General features: G+C 44.1%; 1 protein-coding gene across 2 annotated transcripts in view; it reads left to right on the forward strand.

The window, feature by feature from the left end:
* The window catches only part of P4HA3 (prolyl 4-hydroxylase subunit alpha 3), a 37376-nt gene extending 16513 nt beyond the window's left edge, over positions 1–20863 (forward strand). Inside the window, exons 6-14 of one of the 2 annotated variants that reach the window (XM_063095441.1) lie at positions 581–744; positions 1005–1181; positions 5766–5830; positions 8258–8417; positions 8918–8980; positions 13331–13399; positions 14820–14909; positions 15799–15936; positions 20778–20863. In XM_063095441.1, coding sequence (XP_062951511.1) covers positions 581–744; positions 1005–1181; positions 5766–5830; positions 8258–8417; positions 8918–8980; positions 13331–13399; positions 14820–14909; positions 15799–15936; positions 20778–20813 — 962 coding nt within the window. In that variant the 3' untranslated portion in view covers positions 20814–20863. Of the gene's footprint in view, positions 1–580; positions 745–1004; positions 1182–5765; positions 5831–8257; positions 8418–8917; positions 8981–13330; positions 13400–14812; positions 14910–15798; positions 15937–20777 lie in introns of those variants that run through there. The other variant, XM_063095442.1, reaches the window with a different exon arrangement.
* Positions 20864–21364: the final 501 nt, after the last annotated feature.

Here is a 21364-nt window from a genome sequence, read left to right on the forward strand (position 1 = left end):
AGAATGAATTGGCTTCCACTTCTCCAGGGAAGAATAGGTTGAGTCCCTCTGCTATAGGCTTTGGCTCTCTGGATCTCTCTTTTATTGCACTTACTTATCAAGTTTTGTTGTAAGGGGTAATTTAATGTCCCTTTTCTCCAGTAGATTCTAAACTTTGGGAGGTTAGCCTCTAGCATAGTATATAGTACATAGTAGATGTTCGTTGAAGATTTATTGAATGGATGGGAAATGAATGAATGAATGAATGAATGAATGAAGCTCCTTCTTCCCTATATAAAATTGACATCACACTATCCCAGAGCAGCCGTCCTCATGATCCTGTGGTCTAAGTGTATGAAGTTCCACTTTCCTTCCCAAAGCCCTCTTTGCACCTTCAGATCTACCAGGCCCAAGTTAATATTTTTAACCCTGGGTTCTCTTCAGGGAGTGAGGGCCTTACATCCTCCTGTGCATTGACATGAGGAATTATTCAGGGGGTCCATTTGCCAGTCCTGTGCAGCAGTGAAGCTGCCGGAAACCTCAGCAGCACTCCCTGGGGCCAGTATTTGTTAATTATTATTCCTACTCTGATTTCTCCCAGGCCCAGACAATAAGAGGATGGCCAGGAATGTCTTGAAATATGAAAGGCTCTTGGCAGAGAGCCCCAACCAGGCGGTAGCTAAGGCTGTCATCCAGAGGCCCAATGTACCCCACCTGCAGACCCGAGACACCTACGAAGGGTTATGTCAGACCCTGGGTTCCCAGGTAGGATTCCTCAGAGAAAGAGAAAGGGGGACAGGCTTGGCTAGAGAGTGAGAAGTTAGAATTGGGACAATGTGAGGGGAGAGGGCTGATGCATTAAAAACAATAAAGCTCACGTGGACAGCCTCAGTGTGACTACACTGAGTCCCCAAATCTCATTCTGTATCTCTCACATTCCAGTTATTTTGTGCCTTAGTTCCCTTGATTTGGTTTCTGCTCCTGGACCCTCCTTCTCTTATGCTGATTCTACTCTTCCCTTCCAGCCCACTCACTACCAGATCCCTAGCCTTTACTGCTCTTATGAGGCCAATTCCAGCCCCTTCCTGCTGCTTCAGCCCATCCGGAAGGAGATCATCCACCTGGAGCCCTATGTTGCTCTCTACCATGACTTTGTCACTGACTCAGAGGCTCAGAAACTTAGAGAGCTTGCGGAACCATGGGTAAGTGTCCCCAAAGCCTGCTAAACACTTCCCTTTTCGTCTTCACATGTCTGGAGTTCAGGAGTGTGAGAACAGGCAACCTGAACAACTAGATACTTCATCAGTCCAGGAGTCCAAAATGCCAACCATCGCATAAAACTAATCAGAGTGGAAAAAAATCACAATAGTGGTTGCCTCTGGAAGGGAAGGATTAACTGGGATGAGGTACAAGTGGATTTTCTGGGGTGTTGAGCACGTGCTCTCAGTATCTTGTGGGGTACATGGTTGTATGCATTTGTTGAAACTCGGCAAATGGTCCACTTGAGACCCGTGCATCATTGTATGTAAATTTAACCTAAAAAATAAAAATGGAACACTTCAAAAATGTTAATCATTCCATATAATTGGTAGAAGAAAAAAAAAGGTGAAATGGCAGGGCAAGTGAAATTCTAGCACATATTTATAAAGTTAGAGTGGAAAGATTATCTAGTTCAACTTCATTGTTTTGTTAAAGAGGAAACTGAGGCCCAGGGAGGGGAAGGGACTTGATAAGGTGACACATGTAGCTAGAGCCACAAGTGGAACATCGAGGTACATTGATCACCACTCTGCTGTTCTGCCTTCTTGTATCAGTTAACTCAGGCTAAGTTATGCTTGGTAACAAGCAGCCCCCAAATCTCAGAGACAACAACAATGGAAGTTTGCTTTTTTCTCACATTACATGTCTGTCTTAGGTTGGCTGCAGCTCTGTCCCACACGGTCATCACTCTGGGACCCAGCCTGATAGAGCAATGTCTGTCTGGGATATTGCCAGTCTCATGGGAGAGGAAAAAGACAGGGATGGGAAACATGAGCTGGCTCTTAAAGCTTCTGCTTGGAAGTGCCTGACATTTCTTCTATCATATCTCATTGGTCGAAGCAAAGCGTGTGGCCACTACTGCAATCAGCAGGAGGCGTCTATCTAATTCTTCCACAGGGAAGGCCCTGCAAGTCACCCAACCAAGCTTACTATCAATGGGGAGGACGTTTACTCCTCCCCCTGGGAAGTGCAGTAAATATTTAGAAAAATAACAGTCTCCCTCACCTCTGTGAGCAGGTTGTCTCTTCAAAGACAGCATATTAATTCTGTCTCAGAATTAGTTAAGTCAAACCAGACAGTATGATCTTAACTTGTGCTGTTCATCCCGGCTGCCATTTAGTCATTCCACAGAACAGAGCCTGCTGTGTGACGGACATGGGATTGGCGCTGGACTTTTGCAAGAATGAAGCCACAGCATCTTTCTGGAATAATGCGGGAAAAGAAATATTTATAATGCACTCTGATCTGTGCTGTAGTTGAGGTGTGCGCAGAGAGTTGTGCTATGACAGCATCAAAAAGTGAGCCTTTTTTTTTTTTTTTTCTTTTTTGTGACCAGTAAGGGGATCACATCCCTTAGCTTGGTATCATCCACACCGCGCTCAGCCAGTGAGTGCAGTAGCCACCCCTATGTAGGATCCGAACCCGCGGTGGGAGTGCTGCTGCGCTGCCAGCTCTGCACTCTCCTGAGTGAGCCACAGGGTCGGCCTAAAAAAAGTGAGCCTTTCTCTGAGGAAACGGCAGGTGGGTGGAAAGAAGATGGGAGCAGAGGAGGGAACAGGGAAGGCTTCGCTGTGGAGGTGAAGTCCATCAAAGAAAGAAGGTGGCGAGGGTATGCCAGGAAGACAAAACAACATGTGCAAGGGCTTGCTATGTGACGTGTGCAGACAGCAGGGAGAAGCTTGGTGGCTGAGGTGTGCAAAGGATGGAAGGTGATAGGAGATGAGGCTGGATGGGAGACACCATTAGCAAACACCTTAGAGGCCATGCCAGGGAGTTTGATTTTATCCTGTAGGCAGTGGGCAAGCTGCTGGACAGTTTTAAATGGGCAAGTGGCATGATCAGGCTTATGATTTTAAGGAAGACTGACAGCAAATGTGGATTGGAGGAAGAAGAGCAGCAATAATTATTTCATTTAAAAGCCCCTCCAGGCAAGTCTACAATCTTTGTACAGAGGTTTTTGAGATGATTAAGCTCCACTGGTGAATTGGAACAATGTATTTTCAACAGCTTCAGCGTCTCCGTGAGCCAGCAGAGGCATTTGGCAAGCAGCTGCTTTTCCCTTAGAACAGCTCTGTTGCTGTGGTAACAGGACAGGCGAGGCAGCCCACACAGAGATGTTCTTTTAATCCTTCATGGCCAGGTCATCCATTTGGCATGCACAGACCTTGCCACACACCCTCCCCCGAGAAGCATCTCACTGGGTTTTCTGAGGCCTGTCTGGTCTTTGGCTGTCGGGGGAAGGAGCCCTGGGCTTATATGGCAGTGGTTCCCCCATGGGAACTGAGCACAGATGCCTCAGTGTCTTGTGTTGAATTTCGCTCTTCCTCTTCACTGTCCCTTCCCCAAAGCGTGCTGTCTTGTCACTTCTCTCTCTCCGCATCCTATCCATCCTTGAGGACTCAGCTGAAACCCCACATCTCCCTTGGCGCACTAGCCCTGACCACTCTGGCCTACTCTCATTGGTTCTTTAAGTGAACATTTTTTTCAGAGCACGTTTTGGGGCCACATACAATAATCTATTCCTCCTCTGGACTCAAAACTTTTGTCGCCAGTTCTTTGATACTTAATTTTTAAATTGTTCTGCCATTTATGTGTTGTCTGGCATCACCTGCAGTTTCATGGGTTAGCATCCTGTATCCCTAACTAGGGTATAAACTAGCAGGCATCAGATGTCATCTTTCTTGAAATGCCTTGCTCTGTGTTCTGCCTGATGCAGCATGAGTAATCTTTAAAAAGTCAAACCTGACCATGTCCAGCCCTTATTAAACTCTTTAGTGGGTCACTTTTGTCCTCAAATACTTACAAAGCACCGTGGCCTGGCTGCTGCCAGCTCCTCCTACCACATCTCCTGCTTGCACTCGATACTCCAGCCACACACTGTTCCCTCTGCCTGGAATGCTCTGCCCTTGATGTCTTTTCACCTGTATGATTCCAATGTGTCTTGAGAACATCCTGGGAAGCCTTCCTGTTCCTCATAAGAATGGGCTAGATGCCCTTCTCTGTATTTCCACAGCACTTGTACTTGCCCGTGAGAGTCCCATTAGATGACTTGTAGGCAGGGACATTGTCTGGTTTTATATATTGTTTTTCCAATACTTAGCACAGTGCTTAGCACAGAGAATCAATAAATATTTGCTTCAAAAATGAATGACTTGTAGATGGACAATAAACAATTGTTAAAGGAATTAAGTACAAGGTGGCTTCTTGAGAGAAGGAGGATTGCCTATGATTTTTGTGTGTCTGTGTGTTTTTAAGCCATTGATTTTGTCCTAAAAGAACAGAAGAGAGGATCTCTCCTCTATGAATCTCTCCTCTAAGAATGGCTCAAGAGAGGATGCCAGGAATAACTGGTGAAGGATAGAAAGATGCAATATCAGTCACCTGATAGCTCACATACTAATATTGTATAGCGATAGGCTGAGAGGAACTCCCAAGAACATGCTGTTCCAGTGCTGCATTTTATAGATGGGGAAACATTTCCAAGGAAAGGAAGAGGCTTTTCCAAGATTGTTCATCTGGCTTAGCAGCTGGAATGATGACATTATAGAAGCCTGAGAAAAGGGAGAGGGTTTCTGTCTCGTGCAGTTCAGTGCCCTGGACACGGCTCTGACTGCCTGTGAAGGGCCAGGGCTGGGTCTGAATCCCATGAGTGCCGGTCAGTGCAGGGCCCTGCTTCATTCATACATTTGTTCATTTCACCAATACTGAGCGCCTACTCCCTGCCAGGCCTTCTCTGGACCTTGGGGATATAGCACTGAGAAATGACCAAATCCTTGCCCTCATGGAGCTGATATTCTGATAGCAGAGGCAGAAGTACACATAACCTTATGTAAATAAATAATATTTTTCTTTCTGTCACTAGTACAGTGATTTTGCAGTGAGGAGGCACTTTGCTTAAATATAGTATACATGTTATATCCAGGCATTCAGAACAAAATAGAGAAATTTCAATTAGATCAGTGACTTCAAACCTGTTGTTTTTTCATAATCAGGGCAGTTTCAGCAAAACAGATTTTGATTTTCTGAAAGGAAGAACTTTTGTCAGAATTGTTTAAAAGGAGCAGGCTGCCTCTGAGTGTGGAGAGTTTCCTGTCGTTGGAGGTGTTCATTTAATTTGATGGACACTTACTGAGTGCTTACCATAGGTCAGGCGCTGTGCTTGACACCACATACAAAGGTGAATGAAAAATAGCCCTTGTTGTTACCTAACTCACAGCCTTGCAGATACAAAAGGGATTCAAATATCAGTTATTTCAGCTTAACAAACTTTTACTGAATGCTTACTGTCTATCAGATGTGGTACTAAAGGTTCTTTTCAACTCTAAAATTTTTTGGTCACTTATTTTTTTCTTTGCAAGATCGATAGCTACCATTAAATTAGTGCCATGTGCCAAACATCCTTTAATGAGGGAGGAACTGCCAATTGCTATGTTTACGCTTAGGTGAGCGGTGTGTCTGTGGAAATGCCCGAGCCCTTTCCTTTGCATTATAACCACCTGGACTTTGTCTTATGTTCCTCCCCCCAGCTACAGAGATCAGTGGTGGCCTCAGGGGAAAAGCAGTTAGAAGTGGAGTACCGCATCAGCAAAAGGTAAGAAGAGCTGTTCCTCAGCAGAGACTCCTGGTCACACCTGCTGCCTGCCCTTGAGCTGGTGGCGCAGCTGCCTGCCCGGTCAGCCACAGCCATTAAGGGACCATCAGAGATGCCATTGAACTTGTAGTTCACGTTTATGTCTCTACATTCTTTTTGAGAGGGAGCAATTTCCATTCTCCTCACCCAAGGGCCTTTCCCAGTTTGAAATATGCTCTGAGGATTTAACTAGAAGGTCATTAGAGAAAGACTTGGAAAAGCTCCTATGCCCTAAACCAAAAAATAAGTATATAGTTTTTCTCCTAACCAAGATTGCTTTTCCAGAGAATACAGTCCTGTCCCCATTTGTAATTTGACTTTACAAGACTCCATTCCTATCTCCTGACTCATATTCAAAGCATGACTTGCCGACAATTGGGCAAGAGGATGAATAGACTCTCTGGACCGGATGGCTTCTCTAGAGGTGCAGATCCAGCTGTAGGGCCCAGCTTTATCCCATTCCCTCCATCCCTGCCCACCTCCCACTACAACTCTTTGTTTGCCCCGTAAGGAAAGGGCTGGTGACATAGCAAAAGGAGGCAGTGACGTCAGTGTCCTGGGGAGATGTCTGACCTCGGGATGGCTGGTTTGTGTTGTCTGGGAAGTGAGGTGGTGCTGAAAGCTTTGATTCAGAATCATTGGGCTTAACTTATTTGGTCTGGTACATTTAGGGACATTTTCCATTAGGGATAATTCTCTACACTTTGGGAGGTTCATGGGACTTCAGCCTCATTGCTTTTTCTAACCTTTCTGATATTCTAGTGTCAGAGAGAAAATTCAACATTCTATTTAGATTCATTGCTTTTAGGGGAGTAGGTGGTATTTTCTTCACTTTTCAGATTAAGAAACTCCCTCCTTTTTCTCCCCTCACCTCACTTCTCAACCCTTAGAATTGTTGTTCTGTCCTCACAGCTTCACAGGAACTGGTCTCTCTAAGGTCTCCGGGGACTCCTAATTGCCAAAGTATTTTCCTGCTCACATACCTTCAGTGAATATCCATTATCCACAAAGTAAAGTCCGGATTCCCTACCGCAGTGTCCTCAGCCTTCTGTATTATGCCCTGAGCCTACTTTTCAGCTTTATCTCCTGTTACTTCTTTTCATAGACCAAATGCTTTGGCATTTGCACCTATTATTTATTGTCACACTTTCATGTTTCTGCTTATGCTGTTTCTTCAGACTGGAATACCCCTATATGTTTTGCATCTATTGAAATTTTATGCACCCTTCAAAATTTGGCACAAATGTCACCATCTTCCTGCAGTGTTCCAGTAGAATTAACTTCTCTTACCTCTGTACTCCCCAGCACTTTACTTTAAAGTCTGTTTCTCATTTTTTCACTCTACCTTAATTTGTACTTAGTTGTATTTGTAGTTTTCTTCTCCCACATAACCCATGAGCTCTTTAAAAGCAGTAGCTTTGTACTGGTTATCTTAGTACACCAAAGAGCACGTGGCATAGCACTTTGCATGCACTCTCTATGGAAGAAAGAGCAAATTAACACATCATCTGAAGAGCAAAGAAGTGGTCTTCCAATATCACACCGAAGCTCTTCCCTTCATAGCCCTCATGTTCTCCCCAGAAGGACCTGTCCCTATTTGTAATTCCCCACTTACTCATTTCCCAGGGACCTAAATTCTGATTCCAAAATTTCTACTTTGTCAGAACCTCAACAAGACATTCAGGAAGAGAAACTGAACAGTGATCTCTGGCCTTTGACCTATCCTGGTTTGTCCTGGAGTAGAGCAGAAGAGCAGAGATTTTTCTGTGTTGAACAGTAATCACTAACGTATAGCTTACAAAACATCTTCATAAACGTTGTCTCTCACAATCTTCACAAGTCTGTGAAGGAGGCGTTATCATTCCAATTTTATAGATAACACGTTGACCCTTATAGAAGTTAAAGGTTAAGTACCTACCTTAGGATCACACAGAGGATCAGGGGCTGGTCTTGTTAGTCTAAATCCTAAGTTTTTTCTATTGCACCCAGCTCCCTCTGTTGAGATGTCACTACAACATAGCAGTTTTCAAGGCAGGGTTTTTGCATCCCAGTGCCTGAGTGCTGTGAACCTTTACTCTGTAGCCTCAGTACCTAGCACAGGGCCTGACATTCAGTGGGCCTCAGAGAATGTTTTTTGAATGAATGATCATGTGAATGTTGAGACAGCACAAAGTGGACTGGGCAAGCTTAACATGAGGGGTGAGTACTTAGGCATTTATGTCTATCTTCCTTCCCTCCCTCCCTCTCTACCTTCCTTTCTTCTGGCAGTTGACATAATTCATTCATTCATTCATTCGTTCATTCATTCATCCACTCATTCACTCACAGACATCATTGAGTCATTTCTGGCATCAGATCACTGATGCTCTAACCTGTGGTATGTTTTAGTGCCTGGCTGAAGGACACCGTTGACCCAATGCTGGTGACCCTTGACCACCGCATTGCTGCCCTCACAGGCCTTGATGTCCACCCTCCCTATGCGGAGTATCTCCAGGTGGTGAACTATGGGATCGGAGGGCACTATGAGCCTCACTTTGATCATGCTACGGTAACAACGGAACAATAACCAATCTCCTGGGGTAGGGAGCCAGGGCATTATTGATTTCGCTGACGCAGAGCTCTTGCAGAGCTTCAGGGAATGCTAAGTGAAGTCTTAGAACAAAGGTCTGAATAATTGAGAACTCCAGTCTTGTGATTTGGAATTCCTACAGAATAATTCCCTGTAATGTTGTATGTATTAGTTTCTTTATTTCACAGAGAACCCAAATATGCAATTAACTCCTCATATAGTATTTTCGCTATTGACAAGTAGTTCTGTTTGATTAGTATACAATTCATTTATATGAATAGCTAATAAATTATTATTATTTTTAAAAATGTATTGAGTACATGCCAGCAAAGATGGACACGTACTCCACTTGGTATAGCTAAGGGATATATCCCATCTTTGGCATCCCATTTTACCTCTCCCTATATTAACGGTGGAATCCTGACTGTCACTCTGGTGCCATCTGCATAAAATAATGATATGTTCTATTTTTGTCTCAGTCACCAAGCAGCCCCCTATACAGAATGAAGTCTGGGAACCGAGTTGCAACTTTTATGATCTATGTGAGTCTTGCTCTGGAGGGATCAGGGATTCTTACTTAATGACTAGCTCTATTTGTATCTCTATTTCATTTGATGGTTTTGAAAGCAATTTCACATGTTAATTTTGTCTGGTACTCAACACAAAAATCTCCAGGAATTTTGTGAATTTCAGATAGCATTTTTGTTAGGTAGTATAAGAGATATAAAGAAATATAAGACAGAGTTCATACCATCAATGGGTGTGGATCTAAATATGACCTTGTCATAGGCAGTAGATTAGGATGGGAAGAGGGGTTACGTGGAAAGCCAAGAGATCATGAAACTTGAACCACACAGGAAGAGGAGAGAGAGCCTGTCTCTTTGAGGTCCCATAGACTAGCTGGGTGTTGAAAAGACCCGTAGATGAAGTTGTGGAGCTGGAGGAGAAAGAGAGAAATAAGATAGCTAAGATTATAAGAGGGAAGAACAGAGATGCCTACAGAGGAATTCAGTAACTGTTGCCTCTGATATGTACTGAAAACTTTCTTATCTCCCCAGTAAAATCTCCATTACACTTATTTTAAAAATAAAAAAATTAATTGGCCTCCCCTCCTAATTCCTGGCCTGACCCTACAGGATCCATTCCCAGTCTTTATTATCTCGCCTATCCTCTTCCCTTCAGATCATGTGGGTCTACTTTCTTCTCTATGGACAAGTCACAATTCCAATCACCTGTCACTTACAAGACATTATTAGAAGTGATCACTTACTAAAAGAGATATATTACTCTTAACTGAAGGGATAAACATGTTAAATACTTGTAAGGGCTCTATATAACAACCAAGTTGAAGTCCTGGATGCAGGCTCTTTAGAATAGCAGACACTCCCCACTGGAGCATTCCCTCTTCCCTTAGGCTGCATCTGGTCTCCACAGTGCAGCCAAGAAAGGGCAATCAGAGACTGACATTCTATACAGTCTTTAATGCTGGCAATTCCAATGAGTTTCTCCATGTGGCTCAGTTTTATACTTCCTGCAGAACTGGAAGGATGCCACTTACAGTGGTGTCTGACCTCTTGGTGGTCATTCTGATTGTTCTGATCAGGCACAGAGGGACAGCTGAAGTGAGCTATCAGGCAGGTGACACATCTTGGATCTGCAGCTGCTTACATCTCTGGCTGATCATTCAAGCTGGCATGTGAGGTCACCTGACACAAGAATACAGATAGCAACCAAACCAAAGAATAGGGCATCTAGGGGCACAATATATCTCTGTTCATTATCCCCCCCACCCCAATATCTCCTATGGCTGGTTCTCTGGTTGCAGAGGCCCAGTTACTACAGTAAAAGGTAGTATGAATGTAAGAGCCCAGCAATTTTAAATGGCAAATGCAAGTGTGTGTGTGTGCGTGCACGCGCACGTGTGTGTGCGCGCATGTGTGTTTGGGTTTTAAGCATTTGAGACACAGTGGAATGGAATGCACTTTGTTTTTGGAGTCAGTCAGCCTAATCCTGATTCTGCTACTTACTATGTGGCCTCAGCACAAATTACATCAATTATTTGAGCTCATTTTCTTGCCCTGCACTTCTTCACAGGGTTGTCATGAGGATCTAATGAGATAATGTAGTGGGGATATCACTGGAAAGTTTCATACAATATGTTTCTATCATTGTATCCCACAACACAAGTAAAGAAAAGACCCTGTAAGGGGGAATCAATGTCGTGGGACCTAGAACATGCTAGGTTATGTCCAATTCTTTCATCTTCAGGTTGGGTAAAGACCATCATAAATATTTCTAAAGACAAGCATTAAGATTTGTGGTAAACATAAGAGCAATATTGTAGAGAGAAAATAATCTTTAAGTACAAAGGATTGAGTTGAAATCAGGTTAGTGATTTTCTCCTCAGACTAAACATAAGATCAGTCCAAGTACAAAACAGTGGAAGGTATACAGAGGGATGATTTCTCTCCCCTCCCCACTGTACTCAAAATCCATTCTATGCCCATGAGTTTCTTTGCACACACAGTCAGATTTTCTTTTGAATTTGTTGGATATGTCATTCCTTTCCACTGTATTGTAAAACCACATGTAAAGGAACGCAGGGAAATCCAAATTGCTCCTGTTGTGTCTTGCTCTCACCACAGTAATTTACAAGGGGGGTTAGAAGAGATCATCCAATTTATTAGTTACTTGAACACAGGAGCGAATTGTTGTTCTCACTGGCCTTCCCAGTGGGCTACAGGGGGAGCCAGGGAACACTAAAAGTCACTGCTGCCATTTCCAGGTTCAGAATCACCAAGTCAGTTCAGTTTCCTCTAACAAGTGCCAGCATCGTAACTCCTATAGCTCTTGCTCTGTAACAGAAGTGAATATGGTGGGATCTGAATGCCACAAGGTTAAAGGACATGAACCTTCTGGTGGCCAGTGCTAGGCAGACTGGCTCTCTCATGTCATACAGATGGTGAGAAAATAGTTTAGCAGTATGTATCAGAAATATTAAACTTATGCATACTCTTTTGACCCAATAATACTATAAAATATAAAAAGTATAATCCTATAAAAACAATCCAAGATGCCAAAATAATTTTCCTCATTAAGATGTTCAATGAAGTGTTGTTTATAATAGCAAACATTTTGGAAATAACCTAAATGTTCATAAGTATAGCATAATGGTTATAAGCAGGGACTTTGTAGTCAGATCGCATTGGCTCAGCTTGAATCCTGGCTCTGTCACAGAGTTAAGTGACCTTTTGTAAAGTACTTAATCTCTCTCAGACTTGGTTTCCTCATCTGTACTATATGAAGAATAAAAATAGTAACAATCCTAACTCACAGGATTGTTGTGAGGAATGAGTGAGGTAATACATTTGTAATGCCTAACATATAATTAGTGTTCAAACAATGTCAAGTATTACTATGTACACTATAACAGTGCTTTTTCCTGGTGGCAAAATGATGAATAATATTTTTAAATATTTTATTGTATTTTTAAAAATGATTTTATGATTATTATGAATTTCTTTAACAATCAGGAAAAAAAATCTTCATATTAAGAAAATATATCCATAATCCTAGAATATACCAGTGGTGAAACTCCTTAGCTTAGGTTACCTAGAGAGGATTGAGGGATCTAGGGAACATGCCAAAGGTGCAATAAGTAGTTCCTATGGTGCTCATCTATCAAAATGAATCATTGTAGTCTAAACTGGTTTTCAAGTCACAAGTCATGATCCATTTAGTAGACTGTAAGATTAATTTAATGGATCTGATCAGCATCTAAGAAAACTGCACTAGAATAGAATAAAATAAAATAGAAAATATTAGAGGGTAGTGAGAATGTTCTATGAAATTTTTACTTCAGTGATGTGTGTGTGTGTGTGTGTGTGTGTGTGTGTGTGTGTGTGTGTGTGTGTGTGTGTGTGTGTGTGTGTCTTAGGTCATGATGTAAGATGTATTCTTCCTAAGGGACTCAATAAAACTTTGAATCTACTTATTGTAACCCTCAAATCAGGATGTTAGCTGAAAGGGAAAAGAAAGGAAGAATTCCAAAATATTGTCCTCTTGTAACCCTATAGGCAAACACCAACACCATTGAATAGGCTCCCTTAATTCCTAACTTGGATGATTGCTTTTCACGTTGAGGTAGTAACCCTAACAGGAAGGAAACTATGCAGAAATGACATCAGATGTCAGGTTTATGAACACAGGACAGAGCAGGGAAGTCAGTGGCTATTTTAACTCTGGCTTCTGCAGTTGTTTGAGGAATCTCCATACCATTTTCCACTCCTGGGAATATACCCAGAGAAATGGAAATCAAGTCGAAGGTATACCTGTTCCCCAGTGTTCATCGCAGCACTCTTTACAATAGCCAAGAGTTGGAACCAGCCCAAATGTCCGTCATTGGATGAGTGGATATGGAAAATGTGGTACATCTACACAATGGAATACTACTCAGCTATAAAAACGAATGAAATACTGCCATTTGCAACAACATGGATGGACCTTGAGAGAATTATATTAAGTGAAACAAGTCAGGCACAGAAAGAGAAATACCACATGTTCTCACTTATTGGTGGGAGCTAAAATTAAATAAATAAATTCACACACACACACACACACACACACACAAAAAAAAAAAAAAAAAACGGGGGGGGAAGAACTCATAACAACTACAGTTCCTTGAAGTTGATACGACAAGCAAACAGAAAGGACATTGTTGGGTGGGAGGGAGGAGAGGGAGGAGGGAGGGAGGTTTCGGTAATGGGCCACAATAATCAACCACATTGTATATCGACAAAATAAAATTTAAAAAATAAATTAAAAAAAAAAAAGAAAGAAGGAAAGTTAAAAAATAATAACAACAACTCCGGCTTCTTCCTCTGGCATTATAGCTGAGCTCAGTGGAAGCTGGAGGAGCCACAGCCTTCATCTACGCCAACTTCAGCGTGCCTGTGGTTAAGGTGAGTGGGGAGCCTGGGCCCAGAATACGGTGGTTGCAAGAGTGCAGAACTAACACCGTAACCTTCATGCTGTCTGTGCTTGCTAGCTGATTCCTGGAAGGAGGGATAAAGAGAGGTCTTCCCTGATTCCCAGAATCAAAGATAATCCCAGCTGTCTTTATTACCACAGCATGTTCCTTGTGCCTCTATTTGCTATTTTATTTACACTTGTTACACGTAGATGATTACATGGCTGCCTTCCTTACCACAGTAGAGTGCCTCAAAGATAAGAGCTGTTTTATTCACCTTTGGATCCTTTACAGCAACTAGTTCCTCCAGTCATTAGTGCAGTCCACATTGAGAACTAGAGGCACCGAGGGTACAAAGGGAAAATCATAGCCCTTTCCTTAGGAGCTCACAGAAAATTAACAGGCAGTAACAAATGACTGCAGCAGAGCTATGGAAAAGAGGCAAATGGTGGAGAGCCCTGGGATGAGGTTTATTCAATGAATGAATATTTCTTCCAAATTTCAGATCAATCACACTCTCCAGCAGCCCTTACCTAATTCAGGAATGAAGTGAAGATAAATAAGCGAGATCATGCCAAAAAAGGACTCAACACAGTGCCTGGCACATCCTAAGCATTCAATAAATAAATGCTGGGTATCCATGAATGTTCAGGGCCTTGGCATCTCTTCTAGGCTTGGGAATGTAAAGGCTGCCAGTGCATCCTGGAAAGTTCTTCATTACCTTGGGCTTTGTCTACTTCTAATGGCCATGGTTAAAGTAAGTTCATAGGAAGTAAATATGACAAAAGAAACAGTGTATGAGGAGGAAAAAAAGAACATATAGGATTTGGAGTCAAAACACTTGCTGTTGAATCCTAACGTTGCTCCTTCTTAGTTGCATTATTTAAAGACCCCAAGCCTCAACTTCCTTGTGAGGAAAATGGTAATTATGATAATGCCTACTTCCTGGAGGTATTAGTAGTAAGTGCCTAAGGAAGGATAAGTTTTTGAATTAATGCAGTTCTCTGTTGTATGAGGGAGATTTTGTCCCACCTCGTGGCTTTTATTGGGTGTCTCTCTTCGGTAACTCAGGAATGCCCATGCTCACCTTTTTCTAGCGCTCACCACACTGTGTTATCCTGGTCTGTTTCCTGTCTGTCTCTCATGAGCTCCCTGAGAGCAGAACTGGACATGACTTGTCCCTGCAGCCCCAGAGCCTGGAGCAGAGTAAACTCTCAATCAGTGACCCATGCATGAATGGTAGATGGCACCTTATGCTATTTTGTGTCATTTTGTGCCTGTCTTGCCCCCAGACTGCATGGAGACTTTTCTTGTTTAATGACATGTATTTGTCCTTAGTCATGTGTTGCCCCAGGCCTGAGATACTGGGCTGTCCCTCCCTGGGGCTGGGTCCTCTTGTTTTCAGAATGCAGCACTGTTCTGGTGGAACCTGCATAGGAGTGGTGAAGGGGATGGTGACACACTGCATGCTGGCTGTCCTGTCCTGGTGGGAGATAAGTGGGGTAAGTCCTGCCTTTCTGGGTGGAGAATGGGGTGAGGGGTGCAGAATAAAGTCAAGTAGGGGGTGGGTGGGAAATAGCATAGCCCTTCCATTCCAAAAGCTTCATTATGGTGCCATGTTATATTGAGATGATCAGATTATCAATCAGGTGCCCCCTGATTGGGAGCCCCTAAAGGGCAGGGGTCCTCTCACAGAGTGGGTATCAGTAAAGGTTTATTGACCTGACCAGGAAGGGCTTGATTTCTGAGCACAGCTGACGAGGAATATGGTGCTGAGTCCCAGCCCTCTGCCTAAAGGAGACAATCATCAAGCCATCACCTCTCCCATTTAGTGCCCTCCCATGAGGAGGTGGTCAAATAAGGAAGGCGTAAGAATCGGACAGACATGTTTATGTCATGTGTGTGTCCAAGAGCACTTAGCTCTGAAGACAGAAAAGGGAGTAGAAAAGGAGCCCTGGTGCTGAGAGGGACGCTGCCAGGAGAAACCACCCTTTTTCTCCCATCGCTCAGGAAAGGCTTCGTGGGGGAGGTGGACTTTTAGAACGAAGGGGAGTGACCTTAGTTTGCACACGTTTGAAAAACAGTTTACAGTGAACAGGACCTGTCGGATTTTTGCAGAGGACAGTCTCCTCTTTGCTATTCATCTCTGCTCGAAGCAGGGCTGGCTGGTTAGCTAAGCTGGTTAAAGCATAGCCTTGGAACACCAAGGTCATGGGTTTGGATCCCCATACGGGCCAGCCTCCAAAACACAAAACATAGTGGGCCAGGAGCAGGGTGGCCAAGTGAGTGGCCTGGAGCACAGAATATGCCCCTGTGGGTGAGTGTGGTCCGGAGCATTTCTACTGCCTGCTCCATCGAGCCTGCTCTCTTTTCCTCCCCATCCTCTCCCAGTGGCCAACAAGTGGATACATGAGTATGGACAGGAATTCCGCAGACCCTGCAGCTCCAGCCCTGAAGACTGAAATGTTGGCGGAGAGACACTGGTGGAGTCCTGTGGATTTCTGGAGAAGCCAGGAGCCAAGAGCTAGGGTAGGAGAGGAGAAGGGAGAGCAGGAAGAAGGCTTTGTCAGCACTGCCCATTCCTTGCCAATGGGAGGAAGGGAAGTGGTCTTTACCAGAGGACACCTGAGAATTTATATTTGTTTCTGCTCCAGCCATGAAAGTCAGAGTAGAGTGCACAATGCAAAGGAGCGGGCAGTGGAGGCCTGAGAGAGAAAGTGTCTGGAGCTCAGACACTCTCTATTGGGAACAGGACATATTGACAGCCTGTGGGGTTTCATCACTGGGGCTTTGGCTACTTTGAACCTTGACCCCAGGGACCCAGAAGTGGCAGTGGGGACACCTGCAGGAGGGCTAGCCCGACTCCCATGGCTTTAAGCCCTTCTTCCCATGACTGCCGCGGAAGCCCCAGCAGGGAGTGACTCCATTTCAGAAGTGTACCCTGTATAAGTGGTATATCGTATGATAATTTTTTTGAAGTAGAAAGCAATTTTCTTTTCATAAGATTTTTTAATACAGCCATTAAAAGTGTTTACAGATCATTTTTTCCAACAGTAAATGTTCTTACATTATAACGCTGAGTGGCAAAAGCAGAGTGTAACACGTTATTTAAGCTATAGCCTCAGCCTGGCTCACCTTCCTCTGCTCTCCCCTCGCTACATCACATACGCCGGCCTTGTCACTGCATGGGGTCCCACACCTCAGACCTCCACATGGGGTGCCACTGCAGTCTTCCCAAAGCCGGGGTCTTCTCATCATTCCATTCCTGGCTCAGTGTCATTTCAGAGAGGCCTTCCCTGACACTTCTACCTTCCAGCCACTTGTTTTCACATCAACCGATTTTATTTTCTTAACACCTATCTGAACTGAAATTACTTAATTCATTTAATTATGTTCTGTTGCCTGCCTTGCAGGGTGAGTGCTTTGTGGCCCTGCTTTTTTTTTTTTTTTTTTTTTAATAGCCCCCATTTCACTGAATTTCAATATTTATTTATGTGCCAGTCTGCTCCCACTAGATTCCTCTTGGCATCCCTAGAAGAAGGTCTGGTTAAAAATAAGTAGGCATTCAGCATTTTTGCAAAGGCACCCTTTGAGCTGCACTGTAGACAGGTAGAATTTTTATAGGCAGAATCTGGTGAGGAGAAGCGTTTCCCAGCAGAAGGACTAGCATGAGCTAAGGCTGCATCGATGGGTGATTGTGATATTTGAGACCTTATGCCAAGAGAACACTTCAGGTCACTTGGCTCAGGTTCTTCCACAGGGATATGACTGAGTCTTGTTCACAAAAAAGCTACACAGTGAATGGACTGGGTGGTGAGACATTCGCTCCCCGCACTGAGCCCTTCAGGATCTCAACTGCCCAGAGAGCTGAGGCTCTAATACGCAGCTTTCTCAGAGCCTCCATGAGCACCTTGTCACACCCCCAGTGTTTTTGCTGAGTGCACCAAGGTTTGGAAATCCTCCTCCTAGATTACTGTCACCTACTCACAAACTACCTCCTCCAGCTCCAGAGAAACAGGCCTGAGACAGAAAGCCACCGTCTGTGGGGGAGACTGCTCCCCTTTCTTCTTAGAACCTGAACTCAGAATTGCAGGATCTGGCAGAACCAATCATAGCAATGGTGCACACAGCAAGTTTACTGTGACAGCAGTGACAGCACTCTTCTAGGGCTTCATACATTAGTTATTTAATGCTTATGCCAACCCTATGAGGTCAGTACAGTTATTATCTCTGTTTTACGGACAAGGAGGCAGATTTAGAGAGTTAGGTAACTCGCCCAAGGTCCCACAGTCTGGCTCCAAACTTTGTGCTTTTAACACAGGTGCTCTTATCAATGTCTGAGAGGTGACAATTATCAAACATTTTGACCAAGTGGCTGAGACACAAGAATGTCTGGCTGCAAATTAAGCAACAACTGCTTAATGAGCATTCCCCAGGAGCAGGCCCTAGGCTCAGTTGGTGCTGGAGGATCCAGAGAGGTGCAGGATACAGTCCCTGGGAGCTGGTCCAGTAGGGGGATGAAACAAAACGTGTCCTGAGTTGTGTCATTTAAGCACAACGTGAAAATGTTGCATGCAAGAAGAGATGAATTACCATTGAATGCTGCGATCAAGAGGAAGGGAATCTTTGTGGTTTGGGGTAGTTGAGAAAGCCTCATTTGTCCATTCAAATCACACTGATAAAGTGCCTGCTCAGAGCCAGGCCCTGGCTGGCACTAGGGATGGAAAAGAGAATTAGATGCTTCCCCTGCCCCTAGAAATGGAGACCCTCAAATCATCACAAGACAATGTAGCTCCAAGTGGAGGCACGAACAGAGAGCACTGAGAGCCCCCTTTCCCCTTTCTCCCCCTCCATGAAGGAGGGACAGGAGCAAGCCTTGAAGATGGGGAGGGTCTGCAGAGGCTGGGCAGGCAATAGGTCTGTCCCTAGAGCTATGCGTGTTGGCTTTCAAAACACTTCACTACTCCTGCTCTTGAACCTCACCTCCCCAGGGGAGGACAGCAGAGCAGATCTGTGGAAAGGTCGCATGGTTAGTGGCTTGCCTGGGGTTATACAGCACAGCTAGGGCCAGCTGCCGGGTCTTCTGTCTCCCTCACCAGTGCTTTTTCCAATGGATGCTTTTCAAAGCCCTGTCCCCCCACTACATAACAGCCAGAGAGGGGAAAGGCCTCATTCCTTTGTATCTGCACTAGTCGCCAAGCCCTCTGAAAGTTGACTAGTCTTGCTAGAAAGTGGTATGGCTTTGGGGCTCCGACAGCACTTAGTGGGTAGATAGCTAATCTTACTAGGACTGACTATGGCTTGGGGCATTGCTTGTTTATAATTTTGTTTTTTTCTTGTACTGTTCTTTGAGCTGTTTTCTAACAGGCTTGTCTAACCTGGACTCCTGGCATTGCACTAAATATCATTTGCAAGCCTCACTCCAGGTAATATTCTTGGCATTAATGACTGTTATCATTATTATTAGTGAGCACATATTGACCATTTACAATGGGCCAGGCTCTGTGCCAGGAACTTAGGTATATTTGTCTCCTTTAATCCTCATAGTGAGATAAGTACTATTATGCTTGTTTTACAGAGGAAGGAAACTGAGGCAGAGAAAGTGTAACTTGCCTGAGGTCACACAGCTACAAAGTGGCAAAGGCAGGATTAAAATCCAGGTCTGTCTGTCACCAAAGATCTTAACTAGCCTTCCGTTGTCTGCATTGCATATTGCTTTGCTGTTGTTACTTTGTTCCCATTGACAAGAATATCTTCTGGAGCCAACAGTTTTAGTGGGGAGTCTCCAAACTTTTCCCAGGAGTTGAAAAGTTCTATCCATTGTGCCTCGGATGCTGAATGGCTAAGAGCCCTGTCAGATGTAGACATGTGTTGAATACCCGAATGAGTCACTTCATTCCCACAAATGCATGAACACCTATTGTGTGACCAGCCCGTGCTAGGTGCTCTACGAGAATCCAGGAAAATGAGGGGTCTGCTCACTGCCTATAGGGCAAAATAAGCACATGCCCAAATGTAAGACTAGAGAAGTGGATATAATCAAGTGGAAAGCTGTGTGGTGCTCATCCTAAGGATTGAGGGAGCTGGGAGAAAGGGGAAAACCCTGTGGCCAGAGTGGGCTGAGAGGGCTTCCACTTTGGAGCACAGAAACGCAATGGAAGGAGTGAGAATGTGTGCCTGTAGAGGGCAGGGTGCAGAGGCCATCCCGCTTGTCCCCTGTCACATACAAGGGAGCAGGGAGAGCTGCCTGGGAGACTCTGGGGGGCTCTTTCAGCAACGCCAAGAGAAGCACAAACTGCCCTTTCATGGAATCATTCAAAGAGTCCCCTGTTTGGGGACATGGTTGCTCAAGTTGGGAGAAGCCAGGGTAGCCTGTGTGTAGGGCTAGGTGGGGCGAAGGGACATTTGCCTGCAGGTTGCTATTTACTCAGCAGAACTATGAAGTTATCTAAGGGCTGTGGGAGGAAACAAATATTTGTGCCTACTCTTAGCCAGCTATTTAACCTCCCATATCTTATTCATGACAATTATCGTTCCTTGTGGCAAAAGAGGAAAGTAGGGCTGAAAGAAAAGACTTTCCTGAGTTCACACAGCCAGGAGCAGAGACAGGATCTAGAGCTTGGGAGGTCTCCCCCAAGCAGCTGCTTCTAACCTCTTTCTGGACTTTTTTCTCTTCCTCACCTCGAGACCCCCTCAGTTTTCTCTCCCTTAGGAACTAGAGCCTGCCTCTTTCCCTTCTTCCTCTCTGTCCCATCTCCTTTACGTTCACTTTCTTGGTCACGTGACCCCTCCCATCAAGTGTTTGATCTGCCTGTTCCCTCTAGGGATTAAGTGACAGAGGGTCCCCCTGTCCCTGCTAGGGGCATATTTGCATTTGAAATGGGGAGTCTGGTGAAATCAAAGACTACCTCAAAAGAATGAGGTGGTAAAGGTGGATTCTAGGCACCAGGATACCTGGGTAGTGACAGTCTTTTTGGCTAAGGGTTTAAGGGCATGGCTTAGATGGTTCCCCAAACATAACTATTTCTCTACCTTCTCTGAAGTTCACCACATTTGCAGATGGAGAATAATTATAAAATAATGACCACCATGCTTATCACCTTATGTGGCTGGACAGCAATAGTTATTTCCCCTGGTCCAGAAAGGTTAAGTGACTTGCCCATAATTACACAGTGTGTCAGTGTCAGAGCCAAGACTAGAAGCGAGGATTCCTGGCTCAGAGACCCGTGGTCTTTTCAAAGCTCCATAGATGCTTCTTAGAACAGGAGCACAGTGGGCAATCCTTGATGGCGTTTTAATGGGCACAGATTGTATGTGTGATCTGTCATTCATTCATTCAACTAAGCATTATTGATATTGTCTCTTGCCAGGCCCTTTTCTGGTGCTGTAGACACTGGGATGACTGAGTCTCTGCCCTTGAGGAACACCCAAGAGAAGAAAACCCACAACAATACCAGGGAAATACTAGTGAAAAGAGGAACATAAAAAATGTTACAAAAGTTATGAGGCAAATGATTTTATCATTTATGAGATGGGGCTCATGTGACATTTGATTTGGACCTTGAAGAATAAGGAGGTTAGTGTGTACGTGCACGCACATGTGTGTTATGAAGGGGTGGGAGTGTATTGCCCTACCTCACAGGTGTATGATGAGTTCTTAGATTAATATTTCCCCAACTCTTAAAAAATCCATACCTTTTTCTTTTTGATAAACTTAAATTTTTCTTTATTCCTGGAAATTCACATACATCACCCTAAAAGAGAAGATTTGTTTAACTTTATGTTTTGTAATATGATTTTGGAAACAGATTTTATTTTACATTTACCAAATCAAAGATTGTATTAAATATTCTTCTTAAAATTACATACGGTCCCTAGAAGGTGCCATTCAGCCTAGAAAAAACTCCCACAGTGCTCTCCAGCATTCTAGAATCTCTGTTTTTGACTCTCTTGACCC

This window comes from Cynocephalus volans, chromosome 4, assembly GCF_027409185.1.
Source record: "Cynocephalus volans isolate mCynVol1 chromosome 4, mCynVol1.pri, whole genome shotgun sequence".
Taxonomy (NCBI): Eukaryota; Metazoa; Chordata; class Mammalia; order Dermoptera; family Cynocephalidae; genus Cynocephalus; species Cynocephalus volans.